This window comes from Lissotriton vulgaris, chromosome 1_1 (assembly GCF_964263255.1).
Source record: "Lissotriton vulgaris chromosome 1_1, aLisVul1.2, whole genome shotgun sequence".
Taxonomy (NCBI): Eukaryota; Metazoa; Chordata; class Amphibia; order Caudata; family Salamandridae; genus Lissotriton; species Lissotriton vulgaris.
In genome coordinates this window covers 655,716,247-655,734,802 of record NC_141685.1, presented here as the reverse complement: position 1 = coordinate 655,734,802, position 18,556 = coordinate 655,716,247, and the positions used below count along the sequence as shown (strand labels likewise).

Here is an 18,556-nt window from a genome sequence, read left to right as displayed (position 1 = left end):
CTGTTCTGGAGAAAGTTGACTGTGCACATTCATAAAATTGAAAACAGTTGTAAAACTTCCTTGACAATCTGTTCTTCCCAAGCCAACTATATATCAAAAGTTGTACAAGTTAAAGAATGTAATGTAATGTAATGATGTCTTGTAAAGCGCATGAATCACCCCACATGGGGTATCTCCGCGCTGTAGACCGCTGGGGAACCCGTCCTGGCTTTCCCTGTGAGATGGTCCCTACTAGGTATCTCCAAGGTGAAACCAGGCATCCCCGGTCTATGTGGAGGGCTGTTGTGGAGATGAGGCAAGCTAATGCCCAGAGTTGCCGAGTGTGATCCCTGGTTAGAGTAGGCACCGAGGCGAGAGAATTATCTAGTCCGCTGACACTGGTCCACGACCCTGCCACGTCGGGAATTGAACCCTGGTCCCGGGCCGTCCTCTGCTTCTGGGTCTGCCGCCTCTAATAAGAATGCTACAAAAAACAAATTGATGGACAGAATGTAGATCAATGTCTTACATTCACCCCAGTACAAGGATCTGGGCCTAAATCCATCGTTTTTTGCACTCCACACCACCCTGGGTTAGATAATGGCTTTATGCAAATCAGCTCTGACCCTGTGCCCCATGGGAACAGTCCAGTCCGAACTACACAGCCATATCTTTCCCAGACCGGAATCAAGCATCCGAGGACCGGACCGGTTTCGAGGTAACACCTCTCATCAGCCCGGCTAGCTTGACTCCAGTGGTGTGGAGACTCTGGGACCCACGTCTGAGCTACCCCAGTACACTCAGGGAGAAAATTACAAAAAACAAATTGATGGACAGAATGTAGATCAATGTCTTACATTCACCCCAGTACAAGGATCTGGGCCTAAATCCATCGTTTTTTGCACTCCACACCACCCTGGGTTAGATAATGGCTTAATGCAAATCAGCTCTGACCCTGTGCCCCATGGGAACAGTCCAGTCCGCCATAAGTGTGCTGGGGATGCTCAGACGTGGGTCCCAGGCACTCCACACCACTGGAGTCAAGCTAGCCGGGCTGATGAGAGGTGTTACCTCGAGACCGGTCTTGTCCTCGGATGCTTGATTCCGTTCTGGGAAGGACATGGCTTTTGTAGTTCGGACTGGACTGTTCCCATGGGGCACAGGGTCAGAGCTGATTTGCATATCGTCATTGTCTAACCCGGGGTGGTGTGCAGTGCAAAAAAACGATGGATTTGGGCCCAGATCTTTGGACTGGGGTGAATGTGTGACATTGATCCACATTCTGTCCATCACCTGTTTTGTTTGCAATTGCCGCCATAAGTGCGCTGGGGATGCTCAGACGTGGGTCCCAGGCTCTCCACACCACTGGAGTCAAGCTAGCCGGGCTGATGAGAGGTGTTACCTCGAGACCGGTCCGGTCCTCGGATGCTTGATTCCGTTCTGGGAAGGACATGGCTTTTGTAGTTCGGACTGGACTGTTCCCATGGGGCACAGGGTCAGAGCTGATTTGCATATCGCCATTGTCTAATCCGGGGTGGTGTGGAGTGCAAAAAAACAATGGATTTGGGCCCAGATCTTTGGACTGGGGTGAATGTGTGACATTGATCCACATTCTGTCCATCACCTGTTTTGTTTGCAATTGCCGCCATAAGTGCGCTGGGGATGCTCAGACGTGGGTCCCAGGCACTCCACACCACTGGAGTCAAGCTAGCCGGGCTGATGAGAGGTGTTACCTCGAGACCGGTCCGGTCCTCGGATGCTTGATTCCGTTCTGGGAAGGACATGGCTTTTGTAGTTCGGACTGGACTGTTCCCATGGGGCACAGGGTCAGAGCTGATTTGCATATCGCCATTGTCTAACCCGGGGTGGTGTGGAGTGCAAAAAAACGATGGATTTGGGCCCAGATCTTTGGACTGGGGTGAATGTGTGACATTGATCCACATTCTGTCCATCACCTGTTTTGTTTGCAATTGCCGCCATAAGTGCGCTGGGGATGCGCAGACGTGGGTCCCAGGCACTCCACACCACTGGAGTCAAGCTAGCCGGGCTGATGAGAGGTGTTACCTCGAGACCGGTCCGGTCCTCGGATGCTTGATTCCGTTCTGGGAAGGACATGGCTTTTGTAGTTCGGACTGGACTGTTCCCATGGGGCACAGGGTCAGAGCTGATTTGCATATCGCCATTGTCTAACCCGGGGTGGTGTGGAGTGCAAAAAAACGATGGATTTGGGCCCAGATCTTTGGACTGGGGTGAATGTGTGACATTGATCCACATTCTGTCCATCACCTGTTTTGTTTGCAGTTTCTAATAAGAATGCAGTCAGATATATTCTGTTGCTGGTTGTAAAAGGCGTGGTACTCATCAGCTAGGCCCTAATGTAAGACTAATAAGGCATTGGTTTAAATGAAGGGAACTATTGTTTACGTTAAATGAATGCTGCATGTGCAGACCCTTTGAGAGTATGCATGACCTAAGTAGTTGACCGATCACTGGACAGGTGGAGGGGACATGCAGCTGTGGGGTGAGAGCTCATATCTGAGGAAGAGGGTGACACCGGCTTGTGCAAACCAAGAGGTCTACTCTGTCTACCCTGAAGAAATAAATTGTCACTTGGATGGAGGAGGAATGCAATCAGAGAGAAAAAGGCAGAGCTATAGGAGAGCTTTGATACTGCATCTCCTCTTCACCAATTCTCTTCTCGATCCCTCAACATCTGCACACCCCGTTAACAGCAGAAAGCTCCCTGTTGTCTCATTTCTCAATGAACCAGCTCCAAGCGGGTCTGCAAGAAGTTTACTGCAATCTCTTTTGAACTGTGGGTGACACCATTTATGACCCTTGCCTAGATCTTGGTACAGGGACCACAAAGTCATTTTATAGGCTACAGTCACATCTTGCTGACATGTAGATGGAGGGCATGTGTCTTAACTCCTGGACTGCAAAAATGTCTTGCTTTATCTATCACCCCACCCCAGTTGTGGGCATCATCGGGCCATTCCATACCCCAACTCACATCCCATATATTTGCCCCTAGTGGAGGCAGTTTGTGGACCACACACAAACTTGAATGCTAGAGTGGAGGTGTGGGTATTTCAATTTGGAGGTGATGGACAGCAATGTAGGAAGGAAAGCAACAATCTCGGGGCTCCAAGGGAGTAGCCGAGATATCTTGAATAGTTTTGTATTTGAATAATTGTTATTATTCTCTCGTGTATTTCTAAAATTGACTGTACCAAATCTGTTCTTCAGTTCCCTTTCCCTAGTTCCATATATCTGTGTTACCTATTTCCTGTTTATCCAGTCTATTGAACCACAGAGAACAATAGACTGCACTGACTTCATGGAGAAAATCATATGGTGCCTCAAAATCTGGAGGCTCAGAAAGAGAAAGACTGCTGCCTCTTGGTCTATGGAGCTGGTGGCAATAGTCAGGAAATGGCCTAGGGGTAATGGAGTTTATGATGTGTTTTATGAAGTGACACTCGATAACAGAAGTGCTTCTTCCAAGCATGTCAAATAGATAGTGACATAAAAATAATCTTTTTGTACACTGGCAGTCAGTGAAAGGTTGCTACATGAGGACAGACAGAAGCCCTAAACGGAATACCAAGAGGAAGCGTGGCTACAGTGTTCAGCATTATTTGGAGTTTGTTAAATGTTTTTTAGGTAAGCTGAAACAGACTTGTTACCATGCTCAATTGCTTAACGGCTAGTGCGGTCGACCTTAAATTTGGGGAACCAGGGTCCAGTCTCCGCAAGGACGCACAACATCCTCTGATTCTGGGCAAATCCCTTAATCTCCCCGTGCCTAACAAAAAAGGAATGTGTCCTCATGTAACGCAACTGGTGCTCATGTAAGCACTCCGATACCTTTGGGTCAAGTTCACACTATATAAAACTCTGTAAATATAATTAATAAAATGATATTCCAGGATAAGAACTCTTTCTTACAATACCTCTTCTGGGGATTGAGGTTCATCCAAGTTGTGATGATAAATAGGCTGATGGTATCTGACATGGGTACTGGATATTTTGATATTGTAATAAATCAGTGACTGCTTGACATTGGCTTATCAGTAAAAGTATGACAGAAAGGACTGGATAAGAAAAGCTGTTGGGAAAGCATAAATATTAAAGAGTGAGGGGCTCAGTGAGAATCCCTGAGGCACCTCACAAGATAAATATTTAAATCAAGATTGAAGAGGCTGAAAGGCAACTACCTGTAAATGGTCTAAAATAATGAAACTGAGGATTGCGCTGGCACTCAACAATGCCAGTGTCACATAGGGCACAGACTGTAGTGTGCTGAACTTGTCAGCAAGGCTTTGAACAATAAAGTTTTCAACAAAAGCTGTTTTTTGGTTCAACACTCTTCAGTATTTTATTCATACTTGTTGAAAGTTGTTGTTTGCCAGTTTCATAAATTTTTTTTCAATCAGTCGGTATATTTACTCAACAATTGTATTTGTATCCAACTCATATTTCAAAAGAATACATTCCGTCTATTGCAATGCATTTCGGCCTGGTGGGCCTTCATCGGGGAAGTCTGTGAAACAAAGATAGTATCTATCACTATACGATACGGGTATTTACATATACAATATACAAAACGATACAACTCCGTTAATCAAATTTTTAGGACATAATGCATTATGTCCAAACAGCGTTTACAGAAACCTGTTTTATGACGCCTGATAGATTGATACCCCTGAATTTTACGCGCTGAGCTTGTTGGTGTGTTGCTATACTCTACTAGATTTCTCATCCCAAAAATGCTACCAACATCATATTCACATGCCCACAGTTATCGCATGTCCCAGAGGGTTTGTAACAGATTTTAAAGAACTGGGTTCGTGTAGTTAGAAGCGTTTTAAAGAGCTTTTTTAAGTAAGTATTTTACGCGCAGTTATAGGTCTTACCGGAAATGTTCAAATAACTGGATCGCAAGCTACACAGGAGGCAACTGCTCTCTTGGCGGAAAAGTTGGCGTGTGACGTATATGGGTGGGGCTTCATTTATACTGATGCGCGCGCTTTAGTTAAAGGGCCAGGCTATGGATTATCGGGGTATGACAATGTATCACAGTGTAAAATGGTATAAGATCTTATAAGCATGCAGCACTATAATTACATGATTTGCGAATCACAAATAGCATCTAAATTCTGTCCGTTCATTAATGCCTAATGGGCGTAAAGTCTGTAAATGGAATATCTTAACGGAGTTGTATCGTTTTGTATATTGTATATGTAAATACCTGTATCGTATAGTGATAGATACTATCTTTGTTTCACAGACTTCCCCGATGAAGGCCCACCAGGCCGAAATGCATTGGAATAGACGGAATGTATTCTTTCGAAATATAAGTTGGATACAAATACAATTGTTGAGTAAATATACCGACTGATTGAAAAAAAATTATGAAACTGGCAAACAACAACTTTCAACAAGTATGAATAAAATACTGAAGAGTGTTGAACCAAAAAACAGCTTTTGTTGAAAACTGTATTGTTCAAAGCCTTGCTGACAAGTTCAGCACACCACAGTCTGTGCCCTATGTGACACTGGCATTGTTGAGTGCCAGCGCAATCCTCAGTTTATTTCGTACTCCCGAGCGGGGGGTATACATAGGAGCACAACCTACGCCTTAATCCTAGGATAAACCAAAGTGCCGTGCACGGCTATTATCTAAAATAACTAAAATAATGAAAGCCATTCCCACAGCACTGTCTCTCATCCCACTTCTGAAGAGATGTTCTAGGAGGAAGTGGTGGGAGACAGTCTTGACAGTTGAAGTAAGTGGTGGAATGATCAGTCCAAGGAAGGAGTAAGTCATGATCAAAACTGAATGCATTGTAGGAGCTGAAAATTATGTTAAGAGTGTGGCAAGTCCTGTGAATTGGACCAGCACAACTGGTGGTGACGGATAGACACAAGCATTGGTAAATGCATTAGGTTTAGCATATGTGATTCTTAATCTTTGTTGTTGTTGTAATTTGTAGCAAATAATAGCAATGATTTAATCTGTTCTTTCCCTCGAGCCAACCCATGATTATCAAAGCCAGTGCACCTTTTCATGCTGTGGTATTAGAATTAGAGTGTGGCCCTCAGTAGCAACAAGCTTTCTAAATAAACAAGCAATGACGGGGAGGGAGTGGTAGGAGAAAGTCCTGACCAGGGCAGGGGATGGTGGCTGGAGTCGGATGCTAGCAAGGTTGGGGGGTTCCATGGAGGGGAGAACAGTCTGTAAAAAATGCATTTGTTTGGAATGCTACTAATTAAATGAAAAAAATGGGCAAGACAGAGGATGTGGCGTAACAGTCAGAACTGATGAACTTGGAGCTGGGGAGCCGGTTTCGAGTTTCGGCGTGGGTTCACAAGCACACTTTAAATGCATGCCCAAAATGTTGAAATAAAATGCGAGACAAATGCATGCACATAGGAAAAGTAAAGGGTGTAAAGCAAAAGTGTGCATTAAAAAAGTGCCCCAACAAGAGAAGGAAACAGTACTTTTGCTACGGGAAACTGATAAGAGAAATACGAATTGGTAAAATGCAGGAAACTATGCAACAGCCAATAGAAATGGAGGAAAATTAAGTAGCACGCACAGTAACTAATGAAAGGCATTGTGGCAGGATTTTGCCCCGAACACAGTAGAGTTCTCAAGCACATCGGAAGCGCTGTGCAGGCAAAACCTAAAAAAGTACATCTGAAAGAGACAGTTAGTTATAGAGTCCTTAACTTAGAATTACCCCAGGTGTCAGACTGGATCCTTAGAATTTTTCTTAGCAGTACCCCTGCGCATCGGTCAACTCCACGTCCGTCATCACCGTCGTGGTCGCCGGGTTGACTTTGTGGTGCCTAGTTAGATGCCACCCCTGCGCACTGATGTCAATTTTTAGTGTTTCTGCGCCAGCCTAGTACAGATCCGGTGAGAGCTAGCCCTTTAGTTACTTTTTGACAAACCTTTTTTCGACGTTTTGTTGACTTCTTTTTGAGTCTTCAATTCCTGGTGTGTGAGGGATGTCCCATCGTCAGACTGGCTTCAATCCTTGCGGGGCCTGTCACGGGCTGACGTCAGTGACGGACCCGCACCTCATGTGACTTTGGTGTCTGGAGTGCCACCACGTCCCGAAGTCATGCTCCGACTGCCGGGCACACATTCTAAGTCTTTGCGGGAGCGGTCCTGAAAGCTCTTCGAGGCCCGATGGTCAGCTCTGCATTGCTCCTAGTCTTGTTCGAATGAAAGGTCTCGAGACTGGTCGCGAAGCCCCCACACCTCGTCCCATTCCAAGTCTTCAAAGTCCTCGGGTAAATCAAAGCACAAGAAGAAGGCGAAGAAGCACCGGTGCTCTACGCTTTCTCACCGCCTCAGCTGACGCGACATTGAATCCAGAGTGTCATTGCTCTAGGAGTTTGTCGCTGGTGCCTTATTCAGGGGCGACTATGTGCATCCCCCCGTTGCCGGGAGCCCAGGCGTCCTATGCCCAACCTCGTACATTTTACGAAGCCCTCCACTGTATCTTTGGGCAACCGACTCCCCCTGCGCACCTTCCGGCCCTGTGGAGCCGGTGGGGGCCCTGGGACTTCTGCGTGTCCGTCCCGTTCGCCAGAGGGCTCCCGTGGATCCAGGCCTGGATCCGCATCCGGATTGATGCCGGTTGATCTTACTCGACCTTCCCAGTTATCGCCCCTGGCGTCAGTCTTACGTCTGGCCGATGCCATCCCCATCCTCATCCACAAGATCAATACGGAGCTGGACCGATGTCGGCCAACATCAAACCAGATGCTGGAGGGTACTTTTGTTTCCATGTTCATCCCTGGTGTTCCCTATCACCCAGAGGGGGGTGGTGATGAGGACTGGGAGGGGTCATCAGACCCTTTAGCAGACCAGCTTGACGAACCGGACTGGAGAGAGGTCCTGGATGACGCCAGTAGTCTTTTCCAGACCTTGGCATGCGTTCTCCCCCTACCGTGGGTACTTAGGAGGGAGCGTCCTATGCTGTGGTGGTGCGAAGGGCAGCTGAAGCCTTGGGCCTAGAGTTCCCTTCAGTGGCGGTCAAGTCTAACCTCCTGACAGCTGCTTCAGCCTGTGGCAGCCTCCTTTAAACCCCTCCTGCCCTTCGACGAGGCCCTCACTGACGTCCATCTGGGCACCTGGTCCAAGCCCAGCAGAGGGTGTCCTGTGGAACGGACATTAATGCCTGCCACCACCGCCTAGCCCCGGGGGACCCAGTTTTCCTCACCCAACACCCTTCCCTTAAAAGCTTGGTGGTATAAGCCTCTTCCTCCAAGGGCACAATCCCTGTGGCTCCCCCAGACGGAATCCAAGAAGCTAGATTATTTTGGGAAGCGCGCGTTCTCTTCCTCCAGCTTGGCACTGTGGTCCGTGAATACTACGTGCCTCTTGGGTTGATACTCCTAAACAATCTGGGATATGGTTTCACAAGTGCTGCCTCAGTGCTCAGAGGAGGCCCCCGGGCCGTTCTCTCCCAAGCGGTGGCAGATGGGAGAGACGCAGCTAAATTCACGATTCAATGTGGACTGGATACCACCGACTCACTGGGCAGAACGATTCCCATGTCGCTAGCCCTTCAGCGCTGCGCCTGGTTGAGAACATCTGATTTTCGGGGGATGTCCAGGGAACCTTGCTGGACAGGCCCTTCTTTGGCTGTCGCCTTTTTGGTGACAAGGCAGACTTGGCACTGGAGTGCTTCAAAGATTCTTGAGCTACAGCAAGATCCTTGGGCCTCCCTGCGTCTTCCTGTCTATAGCAGTCTGCCTTTTATGGCTATGGAAAGGGCATCCCCCAACATCCGGCCCAGTCTAGTCACCAGCTATTGCGGGTCTGGGAGCCAGTGGGCGGGCCTGTCCACCCTCTCCCCCCGCAGCAGCCTACAAACCTCCCTAGTCTAACCTTTCAGAGCCATCAACGGCTGGTGGATGGCAGGATTCACCATCATCTCCCCCACTGGCAATCCATCACGTTGGACCGGTGGGTTTTGCAGATAGACCGAAGGGGCTCCTCCATCTCCTTCTAGACTGCCCTTCCCTCTATGCCACCATCTTTTGATCGCATGTCAGAGATTATTTGGCGCTTCTCTGCCAGGAAGTTTCAGCTATCTTGTCCAAGGGCGCTGTCGAGAAGGTCCCTGTGTTAGAAATGTGTTGTGGCTGCTATTCCTGCTACTTTCTGGTGCCAAAGAAGGACAAAGGCCTGCGTCCTATCCAAGACCTCAGGGCCCTCAATTGCCTCCTCCAGAAGGAGAAGTTAAAAAAATTATCATGTTGGCCCAGGTCCTGTCTGCCCTCGACCCTGGTGACTGGATAGTGGCGATGGACTTGCAGGACGCCTACTTCCATGTCCCCGTCCTACCAGCCAACAGACGCTACCTATGGTTCATGATAGGCCATGAGCATTTTCAGTTCACCATGCTTCCTTTTGGCCTTACCAGTGCCCCTTGGGTGTTCACAAAGGTGGTGGTGGTGGTGGTCTCAGCTCTTCTGCGCAGATCTTGAGTTCAAGTCTTCCCCTATCTCGATGACTGGCTGCTGAAGACCGGCTCATCCCCGGCTGTCGTCTTCCATCTCCAGACTACGGCGAACCTCCTGCACTCACTGGGGTTCACTATAAACATGCCAAAGTCACACCTGACTCCCTCTCAGTCGCGCACTTTCACTGGAGCGGTTCTGGACGCAGTGATGTTTTGGGCCTGTCCTGCCGAGCAGTGAGTCTCAGATATTTGGGCTATCAATGTTTAAGCCTCTATCCCGGATTTCAGTGAGAACGACCCTCAGGCTTCTGGGCCTCATGGCCTCCTGCATCCTGCTGGTGGATCATGCCAGGTGGTATGCGGACCCTGCTGTGGGACCTGAAATTCCAGTGGGTGAAGCATCAGGGGAATCTTTCCGACTATGTCTAGATCTCAGAGGGAACTGCACAACAACAGCAGTGGTAGTTAACGGACAAGCATTAGGTCAGAGTCAGATCCCTCTCCCTTCCCCAATCAGAAATAAAAGTGGTGAATGATGCATCACTGCTGCATGGGGCGGCCATCTGGGAGAGGTACAGTTCAGAGGAGTCTGGTCTCAAGCGGAGTCTGGGCTCCATATCAACCTGCTGGGGCTTCAGGCAATTTGCCTGTCACTGAAGGCATTCTTTCCCTCCCTCAAGGGGAAAGTAGTGCAAGCATTCATAGCCAACGCCATCGCCATGTGGTACTGCAACAAATAGAGCAGGGTGTGGTTGCGGACCCTATGTCAAGAAGCTCTTAGTCTTTGAACATGCCTGGAACATCAGGGCATGACCCTGGTGGTTCAACACCTGGCAGGTTCTCTGAACACCAGGGTGGACAAACTCAGCCATTGGTGCCTGGTGGATCATGAAGGGTGTCTTCACTCAGAGGTGGTGCAAGGTCTCTATAAGCTATGAGGAGAGTCTTGGTTAGATCTGATCACCACTGAAGACAATGCGCAATGTCAGCAGTTCTGTGTGTTGGAGTTTCCAAGGCAGCACTTGCTCGCCGCTGATTTTTGTTGTGAGTGGAACTGCGGCCTTGTATATGCCTTTCCGCCTGTACCACTTCTGCCCCGCGACTAGGCCCAAGTCATTCTGGTGGCTCTGAACTGGGCGCGAAGAGTCTGGTGCCCCTAGCTTCTGAGCATGGCCATCGATCCTCCGATCAGACTGCCCCTTCAGGAGGATCTTCTGTCGCAGCAACAGGGGACAGTCTTCCTCCCGAACCTGTCCAGCCTCCACCTCCTTGTGTGGAGATTGAGCGGCGACAGTTGACAGCTTTTGACCTTCCATCCGAAATCTGTAACCTCATCTTGGCAGCCAGGTGTCCCTCCACTTAGATGGAACAAGTTTGTGGCATGGTGCACGGCAAATGCTGTGGATCCCTCTTTGCCAATCTTTCTGAGGTTCTCTTGTTCATTCTGGGCTCTCTAAAAGGCTGCTAGTAGCCATTTCTGCTTTCCATCGGCTACCAGACCAGACCTCTTTATTCAAGTCCCCTGTGGTAAATAGATTCTTTAAGGGCATTATTCATCTTTTCCCCCATCTCCTTTCATTATGCCCCAGTGGGATTTGAATCTTGTCTTGACTTAAGATATGGCGCTCCTTTCGAGCCTCTTCACAACTGTCCTCTCAGGCTTATCTCTCTAAAAACTGCCTTTCTTTTTGCCATCACCTCTGCTCGCAGAGTGAGTGAGCTTCAGGCTCTTTCTTCTAAGCCCCCTTTCTTCTCTGTGCATCTGTGTGATGATTACGACAAGACCCTTGTTCTTTCCTATAGTAGTTACACCTTTTCACATAGGACAAATTATTAGTCTGCCCACCTTTTTCACACCTCTGCACCCTTCCATGGAGGAGGAGAGACTCCACCGTCTAGACCCAAAATGTGCGCTGTCCTTCTATCTCGACCAAACTAAAGATTTCCTGGTGGACGATCAACTCTTCGTTAGCTATGTGGGTGCTGAGAAAGGTGGGGCTGTCCAAAAGCATACCATCTCCTGATGTCCTATGTATAAAAATGTGTTATGCTTTAGCGAAAAAGGAACCTCCAGTGGGGCTGCGTGCACATTCCACTAGGGCTACAGCAGCAACTACTGCATTGTCACGCGGAGTCCCACTCCTTGACATCTGCCCGGCGGCAACGTGGGCATCTATGCACATGTTCACCAGACATCACTGCCTGGATAGGCAAGTCTGGAGGGATGGCTATTTTGCCTGTTCTGTCCTCAGAACTTTTTGGTGTAAACTTGGTTTGCAGACCCTGCTCCTTGGAGGGTATAGCTGGGGTAGCTATTCTAAGGTAAGGAATCTTTAACTAACTTTCTCTTTCAGATGTAAAAGTTACTTACCTTCGGTAATGATGTAATTCTGCAAGAGACATTGGTTAGTTATAGATTTCTCACCATCCCACTCATGCTACCTGCTCTGTGAACTGACTTCTAGGGATAGGGACTCCCTTAGAAGGCCCTAGTTGTTGCGCACCAGTGGTCAGTGTCTTTCATGACTCTGTGCTTCTGGCATGGAAAGTCCTGTCAGAACTGACAGCGCCTAGGGGCAGCTTCTAAGTAGGCACCACTACCTCATCCCGGCGGCCGCGATGCTGATGGCGGATGTAGAGTTGACAGACGCCACCTACTGATGTACACGGGTACTGCAAAGAAAAAACTCCGGATCCAGTCTGATGCATGGGATGATTCTAAGGTAAGGAATCTATAACCAAGCTATGTCTCTTACAGAGACATCATTACCGAAGGTAAGTAACTTTTACATCAGACTATCTGCTCTAAATATGGAGGGTAATGTGATGTCACTTCTCTGATGGCCATCACTAAGTCAGGCTGTTAGTTTAAAGTTTCCATTGAAGAACCCAATTGAGGTATGACTGACTGAAAGCTTATTATGCCCCTCTCACTTACAATAGAGTTTGGTGTACAGGGTCCATCAGGTTTGTGACTGAGTGCCCTATGTGCCATACTCTGAATCAGGCCCTAGGGCGGCTGTGCCATGTAACCTACAATTGCCTGTTTAGTCCTCCAAAACAGGCACAAGAAAATCATGATATAAGCATGATGATGCTGCTCCGCAATCAGCAATCTCTGACTTGTTCTCCTTTCCAATATAAATGAAGTAGAAACAGGATCTTTCTCTTCTTCCTCCTACGTCCTCCCATCTTTGAATAAAACACTCACAATCTTCGTTTTCTCCTACCATGAGGTGTTTCAGTCTGCTCATGGGGGGCCTCTCGGCTGACCTGCTCTTAGTAGTCACTGATGCTGTTTTTTGGCCTTGAACACTTTGCAAAAGCAATGCAGAGTGAGTCTCCGAGAAGCAGGCAGCGTCATGTGCCCTGAGACTGTAGAGGTCACAGGGAAACATAAGCATCCAAGGAGAACACTATAATGAACCATGTGTGGCTATCTACAATTGGAATCAAGAATGGATTGCACAGCTTTCCGAACTAGAGTAAGACTAGACTTTGTCGTCGATAAACGTTCACATTCAAGAGAGAAATCTACATTTCACACATTAAACCTTTCTTGTCAGTGATGTTGTTAATTCCATCTATGGATGCACATGATTGACCCTTTCCACTAAGCTCTGCTGTTCTTTTCCCACAGGCGAATATATCCCCCGGATGATAAGTTCCTCCTGGAAAAATATGAGCGTTTGTTGGCCACGGCTTTCCAGACCTTCCTAGCTGGGAGAGCAGCCTCACTGCAGCGGGAGATGAACAACCCTCTGAAAAGAATGAAGGTGCTGGTTTGGCCATTCCTCAAAATAAGTCACTGATGAGACAGCTTTCAGAAGAATGTTATATTATTTTAACATCCTCGTGAGAGGAACCTCTTTGATTTCAGAATTGTTCTGAGAGGCATGCTTGAAGAATGACAACAATTTATTCTGAGAAAATATGTTTAACAGCGGATGGGCAGCAAGGGTACCCGATTTTCTTGCAAAACCACCTTCTGATAGTTTGAGGCATGTTTATAGCAAACTCACAGTACAGTGGCCCTTGCAACCCGGTGGAAATATGTCCTGCCCAGCAGAAAACTATGTATACTGTATACAGTAGAAGAATATAGGTTTTTGGGTATTTGACTTCACATGCCAAATGATAGTTCTGTTCCTTCTATGCAATACCTCTTACAGTTATTTGTCCTACTTGCGCTGCACTCAGATATAGACACTCCCATTGCTTGTGGGCATACTGGCCCCAATGAAACATGCGCTTAGGCAAGAGCCCCAGGGGACTTCTTGCGTATGTGCCAGCTGTGAGATAACCCACACTTAGCATTCCGCCAACCCCCCCTCAAGCGCACCCCTTAGTAGAATGCATGAATGGTCTTCTGATCGGACCTTGACACCCTTCCCTTTTTCGGGGGATCCCTGGCCTGTTTCACGATGACGGTGCCTAAAACAGGCACTGACGATGCAGTTGGAGACATGTCAGTATCGCACATAGTGACACGACAAATTGATACTTGAAGGGAGCCTTGAGAGTGAGTGCAATCTAGTACTGCACCCACCCGTAGGGCCTGAGGGCGCCATTGCAAGGTCAGGATACCCCATGCACACTATCAGAGATAGGACCACTCTCTGCTCAGTCTCTCTCTCTCTGCTCAGTCTCTCTCTCTCTTACACATTTTCCTGCACAGGCACACACTTTAACAGCATGTGCACATGTGACTGCTTTTTTTAGTCGATGAAGTGCATTGGCCCTGAACTGTGCGCGGCGCACTCAGTTTGATTGATGGAAACTCAGGGCAAACTATGCTGCTTTTCACGTTTTTTTGCGGATTCAAGGCTATGTATTCAAAGCATTTTCTGATCTCTGTTAGGATACAAGGTATTAATAATCTGAGAGATACATTATATATGTTCTTTTATCTGGCTGAAGGGGAGGTAACTACCCATTTGTCTGAGCGCTATTTTGAAAGTAGCCGTAAGAGTTCGCCATACTATGAATACTGCATAGGCTTGTCGAATGGGGTTAACTCTGGACTTTTCACTACATGTACTTTTAACAGGGGGGTGTATTTAAAGTATTTGTATGTTTTTATGTATGTATTGTCTTTTTAATATTTCTTATTATGTATTTAATTATTATGCATTGCACTTTTTTGGATACAACTTGTATTCAAATAACTTGATTGATAGTACTACACCCACCCATAGGGCCTGAGGGCGCCACTGAAAGTTCAGGATACCCAGGACTTTAGGTGGGATGAAAAAACTGGGGGGTCTCTCAAAGGGGTGTGGCCAATGTAACCAATGGCGTGGCTTTAAAACACATAAGCTAAAAACCTGTGCTTAGCATAGTGTGCCACCCCACTTGAATTTTGCTGTTTCTGTCATTGCATCCAGATATATGATACAAGTAACATCATACCTACAAGTCAGGACTATTGGCTGTGTCAATGGTTGTTAATTGCATAAGATAAATAAGCAGCAACTATGGCTTGTAAATAATATTGAAAAAGCTTCCCCTTAAAGCCCTGGTGACACCACGACAATGTTGCGGCTCCTGAGTTTCAAAAAGAGAACGGAAATCCAGAGAGAAAATGACTCTCTTTGAAGGATTCCCCTTCCCCTACAACGCACACCTGGCATGACATCATGCCGTAACTTCTCCACTAGTGAGAAGGGAGCAGTGTGAGCAGCGCACATCAATGTTAATGATATTTTTGAAGTGCAGCGATTACCCGGGGTTGTCCTGGCGCAAGTTACATCTCCATTCCGCTAGAAACGGAAGAAAAAGTTTTATTGGGCAAAGAGCCAGGTTTTTAAGTCTTTCCTAAAAGTTACAAGATCCGTGGCATTTCTCAGGTGAAACAGCAAGTCATTCCAGGCTTTTGCCGCACAGTGAGCAAAACTTCTGCCACCCCACCGAGCTTTTTTTGTGTGTGGCACTGAGACCAACTTGGCACCCAGTGAGCAAAGTGTTCTTTTCGGTATGAACCAATGAAACTGCCATTTCAAATAGTCAGGTCCTGTACCTTGAAGTGCATTAAAAACCAAACAGAGGGCGTTAAAATGCACTTGGTTCTTTCCAGGGAGCGGCCTTAGATATGGGAGAAAACCTGGATGTGCCAGTAAGCAGTCTGGCAGCTGCATTCTGCAGCAGTTGAAGTTTGTTCAAGAATCTTTGTTGAACATTTAAATAAAGACTGTTGCAGTAGTCCAGCCTCGACATTACAAGAGCCGTGACCACTGTTTGCCTGCTACCCGATGGCAAGAACGGCAGTATTATCCTGACCGTTCTAATCCTATAAGCTGTTTTTGATGCCACTGAGTTTACTTAGTGACCAAAGGTAAGGCTCTCATCCACTAATGCTCCCAATTTTTAAATCTGTTTTGAGGGCATAGGGAGAGTACCCATCGAGCCTGGCCACCAATGTGGTTTCCAGAAGTTAGTGTCATTGCCAAACAGTATGACCTTGGTGTTACCCGTGTTGGCTTTTAGGCATATCTCTGCAATCCAACTCCCAACTGATATCATACAGTGTTGAAAGTGTTTATCCATTCCCACCTCCTTGCCCGGTAGCAGAGACACCATAATTTGGGTGTCATCAGCATACGAGGTGAGGCCGAATCCAGACACTGATAATGGGGGCCAAAGAAGAAACGTACACATTAAAAAGCGTGGGACTGAGAGCGGTCCCCTGTGGGACCCCACAGAGCAATGCAAAAGGTTTAGACAGGTGTTCTCCCAGTGCTATATTTTGTCCTCTGTCGGATAGAAAAGATCTTAAAAGATCCCAAGCTTTCCCATGGATCCCACATGCCTTTAGACAGTCCATCAAGATGTCATGATGGACAGTACTAAAGGCGGTGGACAGATCCAATAAGACCATAGCTACCCTGCCACCCCTATCAACGGCTTCCCTGATCTCCTTTGTGGCCTTAATGAGAGCGGACTCAGTTCTATGTCCCTCTCTAAAGCCATATTGGGAGGAATCCAAAGCTTGTGTCTCAGCTAAGAAGGTACTTAATTATGTATTTATGTTTTTTTTCCATCAATTTTGCTGAGAGCGGAAGCTGGGAAATAGTGTGAAAATGATTTGGATCCTTAGGGTCCAAGCTGTTTTTTTAAAAGGGGCAGTATAGAGGCCAATTTCCAGGATATAGGAAACTGCCTTGTTACAAACATGCCATTAAAAATTGATGATAGTGATGATGCAATCGGAACCGGGGCCAGTTTGGCCACTGCGACCGGAAATGGGTCATAGGCGACCCTGACTTGGCTGCCATGAGGAGCTCTCGAATATTTTCAAGGGACACCGCGAGAAATTCTCAAAGGTGGAAATGGGAACCCTCGTAGGCTTGGACTCCTCCCTAGCCACATTTAACCCGCCCGTGCTTGGCCCACTGAAAGCCGAAAATATGGACTCCACTTTGGTCAAGAAGAACTTGGCAATATCTTCACATAGTTCCTGACTTGGCTGAACCTTAGCTGGACTTGGGGAGTCCAGGCTAGAAACTGTTCTGAACAACTCTTTTACCGAATTCTTTGTTAGATCAATGCAGGTTGCATAAAACTTTTGTTTAGCCCAAACAATGAGTTGTTTATAATTCTGCAGGCTGAGTTTTATAGCTTTTTCTCAGTTTTTTTGTAGCCTTTCCTCCAGTACCGCTCAAGCCATTTGCAAACAAGTTTTTTATTTCTCAAATCCTGTGTGAACCATGGAGCAGAGGGCTGTGATCTTTTGGGGCAGAGAGTTTTTGCTGGGGCTATTATACCACAGGCTTGCTCCAGCCATTTCGTAGAAACCATAGTATCCTCTTCCATTCCCAACGGCATTTGACCTGCCATGGAGGTAATAAGCTTCTGCAGAACTATTGCCTCAATTTTGTTTCAGGCTCTAGTTACTATTTGGCCTTTTGGACATTGACCACTTGTGCGCTGCACCGTCAGAGTCAACTGATATTGGACGGCAGCATGATCCGACCACACCAGAGGTAGTAGCCCCGTAAACTGAAGGCACGCATGGTTAGAAAAATACCATCCACGGTATGTCCTGCCACACGAGTAGGACCAATTACGTGCTTCCTCAGGTCAGCGCTATTCATCCTGTCATTCAAAGTCACGTTGTCAGGTTCAGTAAGTGCCTCCAAATAAAAGTTAAAATCACCCATAATTGTATAGGCGTCGGTGCATAGGCCCTCTTCCAATATGTTTCCAAGTGAAGCTATGAAGGAGTTTCTAGCTCCTGGCGGCCTGTACAATAAACATCCTTTGAAGGTATGATGGTGAGATAGGCTGAGATTAAAAAACAGGGCCTCACACGCTTCCATTGGGACTGGCTGAAAAGCTGCCTCAATCGAGCAATAGTTGATCAAAGTCAATCCTCCCCTTTCCTGAGAAGCCTATCTAAAGTATAGCATAAGAACCCTGGAGGGGTGGCTTTCACTATGTCTGAGCCAGAGCAATCATCAGTCCACGCCTCTCTGATAAAATCAATTTTTATTTCCCTCTCCTCAATGAGCTTTGCACACTCCAGGGTGCGCTTAACCAAGGACCTTTCATTGAGCAATATATATTTAAATACTTGTATATTGCATCCAACTAACCCTGACCTTTTATCATTCCTTGATGGTGTGGGCTGAACAAGGATCTTGGGTTGGGGCATTTTACAGTTGGGACATACTCCTGGGAGAGGTACCAGCAGCGCATCCACCGAGAGACAGATGCAATCCCTGCCCCTGCCCGCCCCATTTAATTCTAACAAGGTTGTTCTTCCATAACTATGGGTGGGAGGTTTACCTGGCATAAAACTCCCAGGGGTCCTGGCGCTGAGCGCGGGCCAAGCGCGGAAGGGTGCAGGCGGGCTTGCTTTTGGAGCACCTTCAGTGCGCCAGCAGCGCGCTCGCGCCAGCCTCGCAATTAGTATCGAAGTCAGGGAAATGCCTAGTCCGCTGACCGACGTCCCCCAAGATAGCGCTCCCGCCTGACTCAACAGGTCTAAGCCAGTGCACCCCACAGTTCCAACCTCTTTGTTCATCAATTGCGGGTAAACTAAAACAGTTTGAGTGTTAAAATTGGATTTAAAATACAAAAGCAAC

At 47.3% G+C, this 18,556-nt stretch overlaps 1 protein-coding gene across 1 annotated transcript in view; it reads left to right on the top strand.

Moving 5' to 3' along the window:
* The window catches only part of TTLL7 (tubulin tyrosine ligase like 7), a 1,104,754-nt gene that overhangs the window by 601,029 nt on the left and 485,169 nt on the right, over positions 1-18,556 (top strand). Inside the window, exon 15 of the mRNA XM_086936338.1 lies at positions 13,111-13,246. Within this exon, the coding sequence (XP_086792464.1) occupies positions 13,111-13,246 (136 nt within the window). The remainder of the gene's footprint in view (positions 1-13,110; positions 13,247-18,556) is intronic.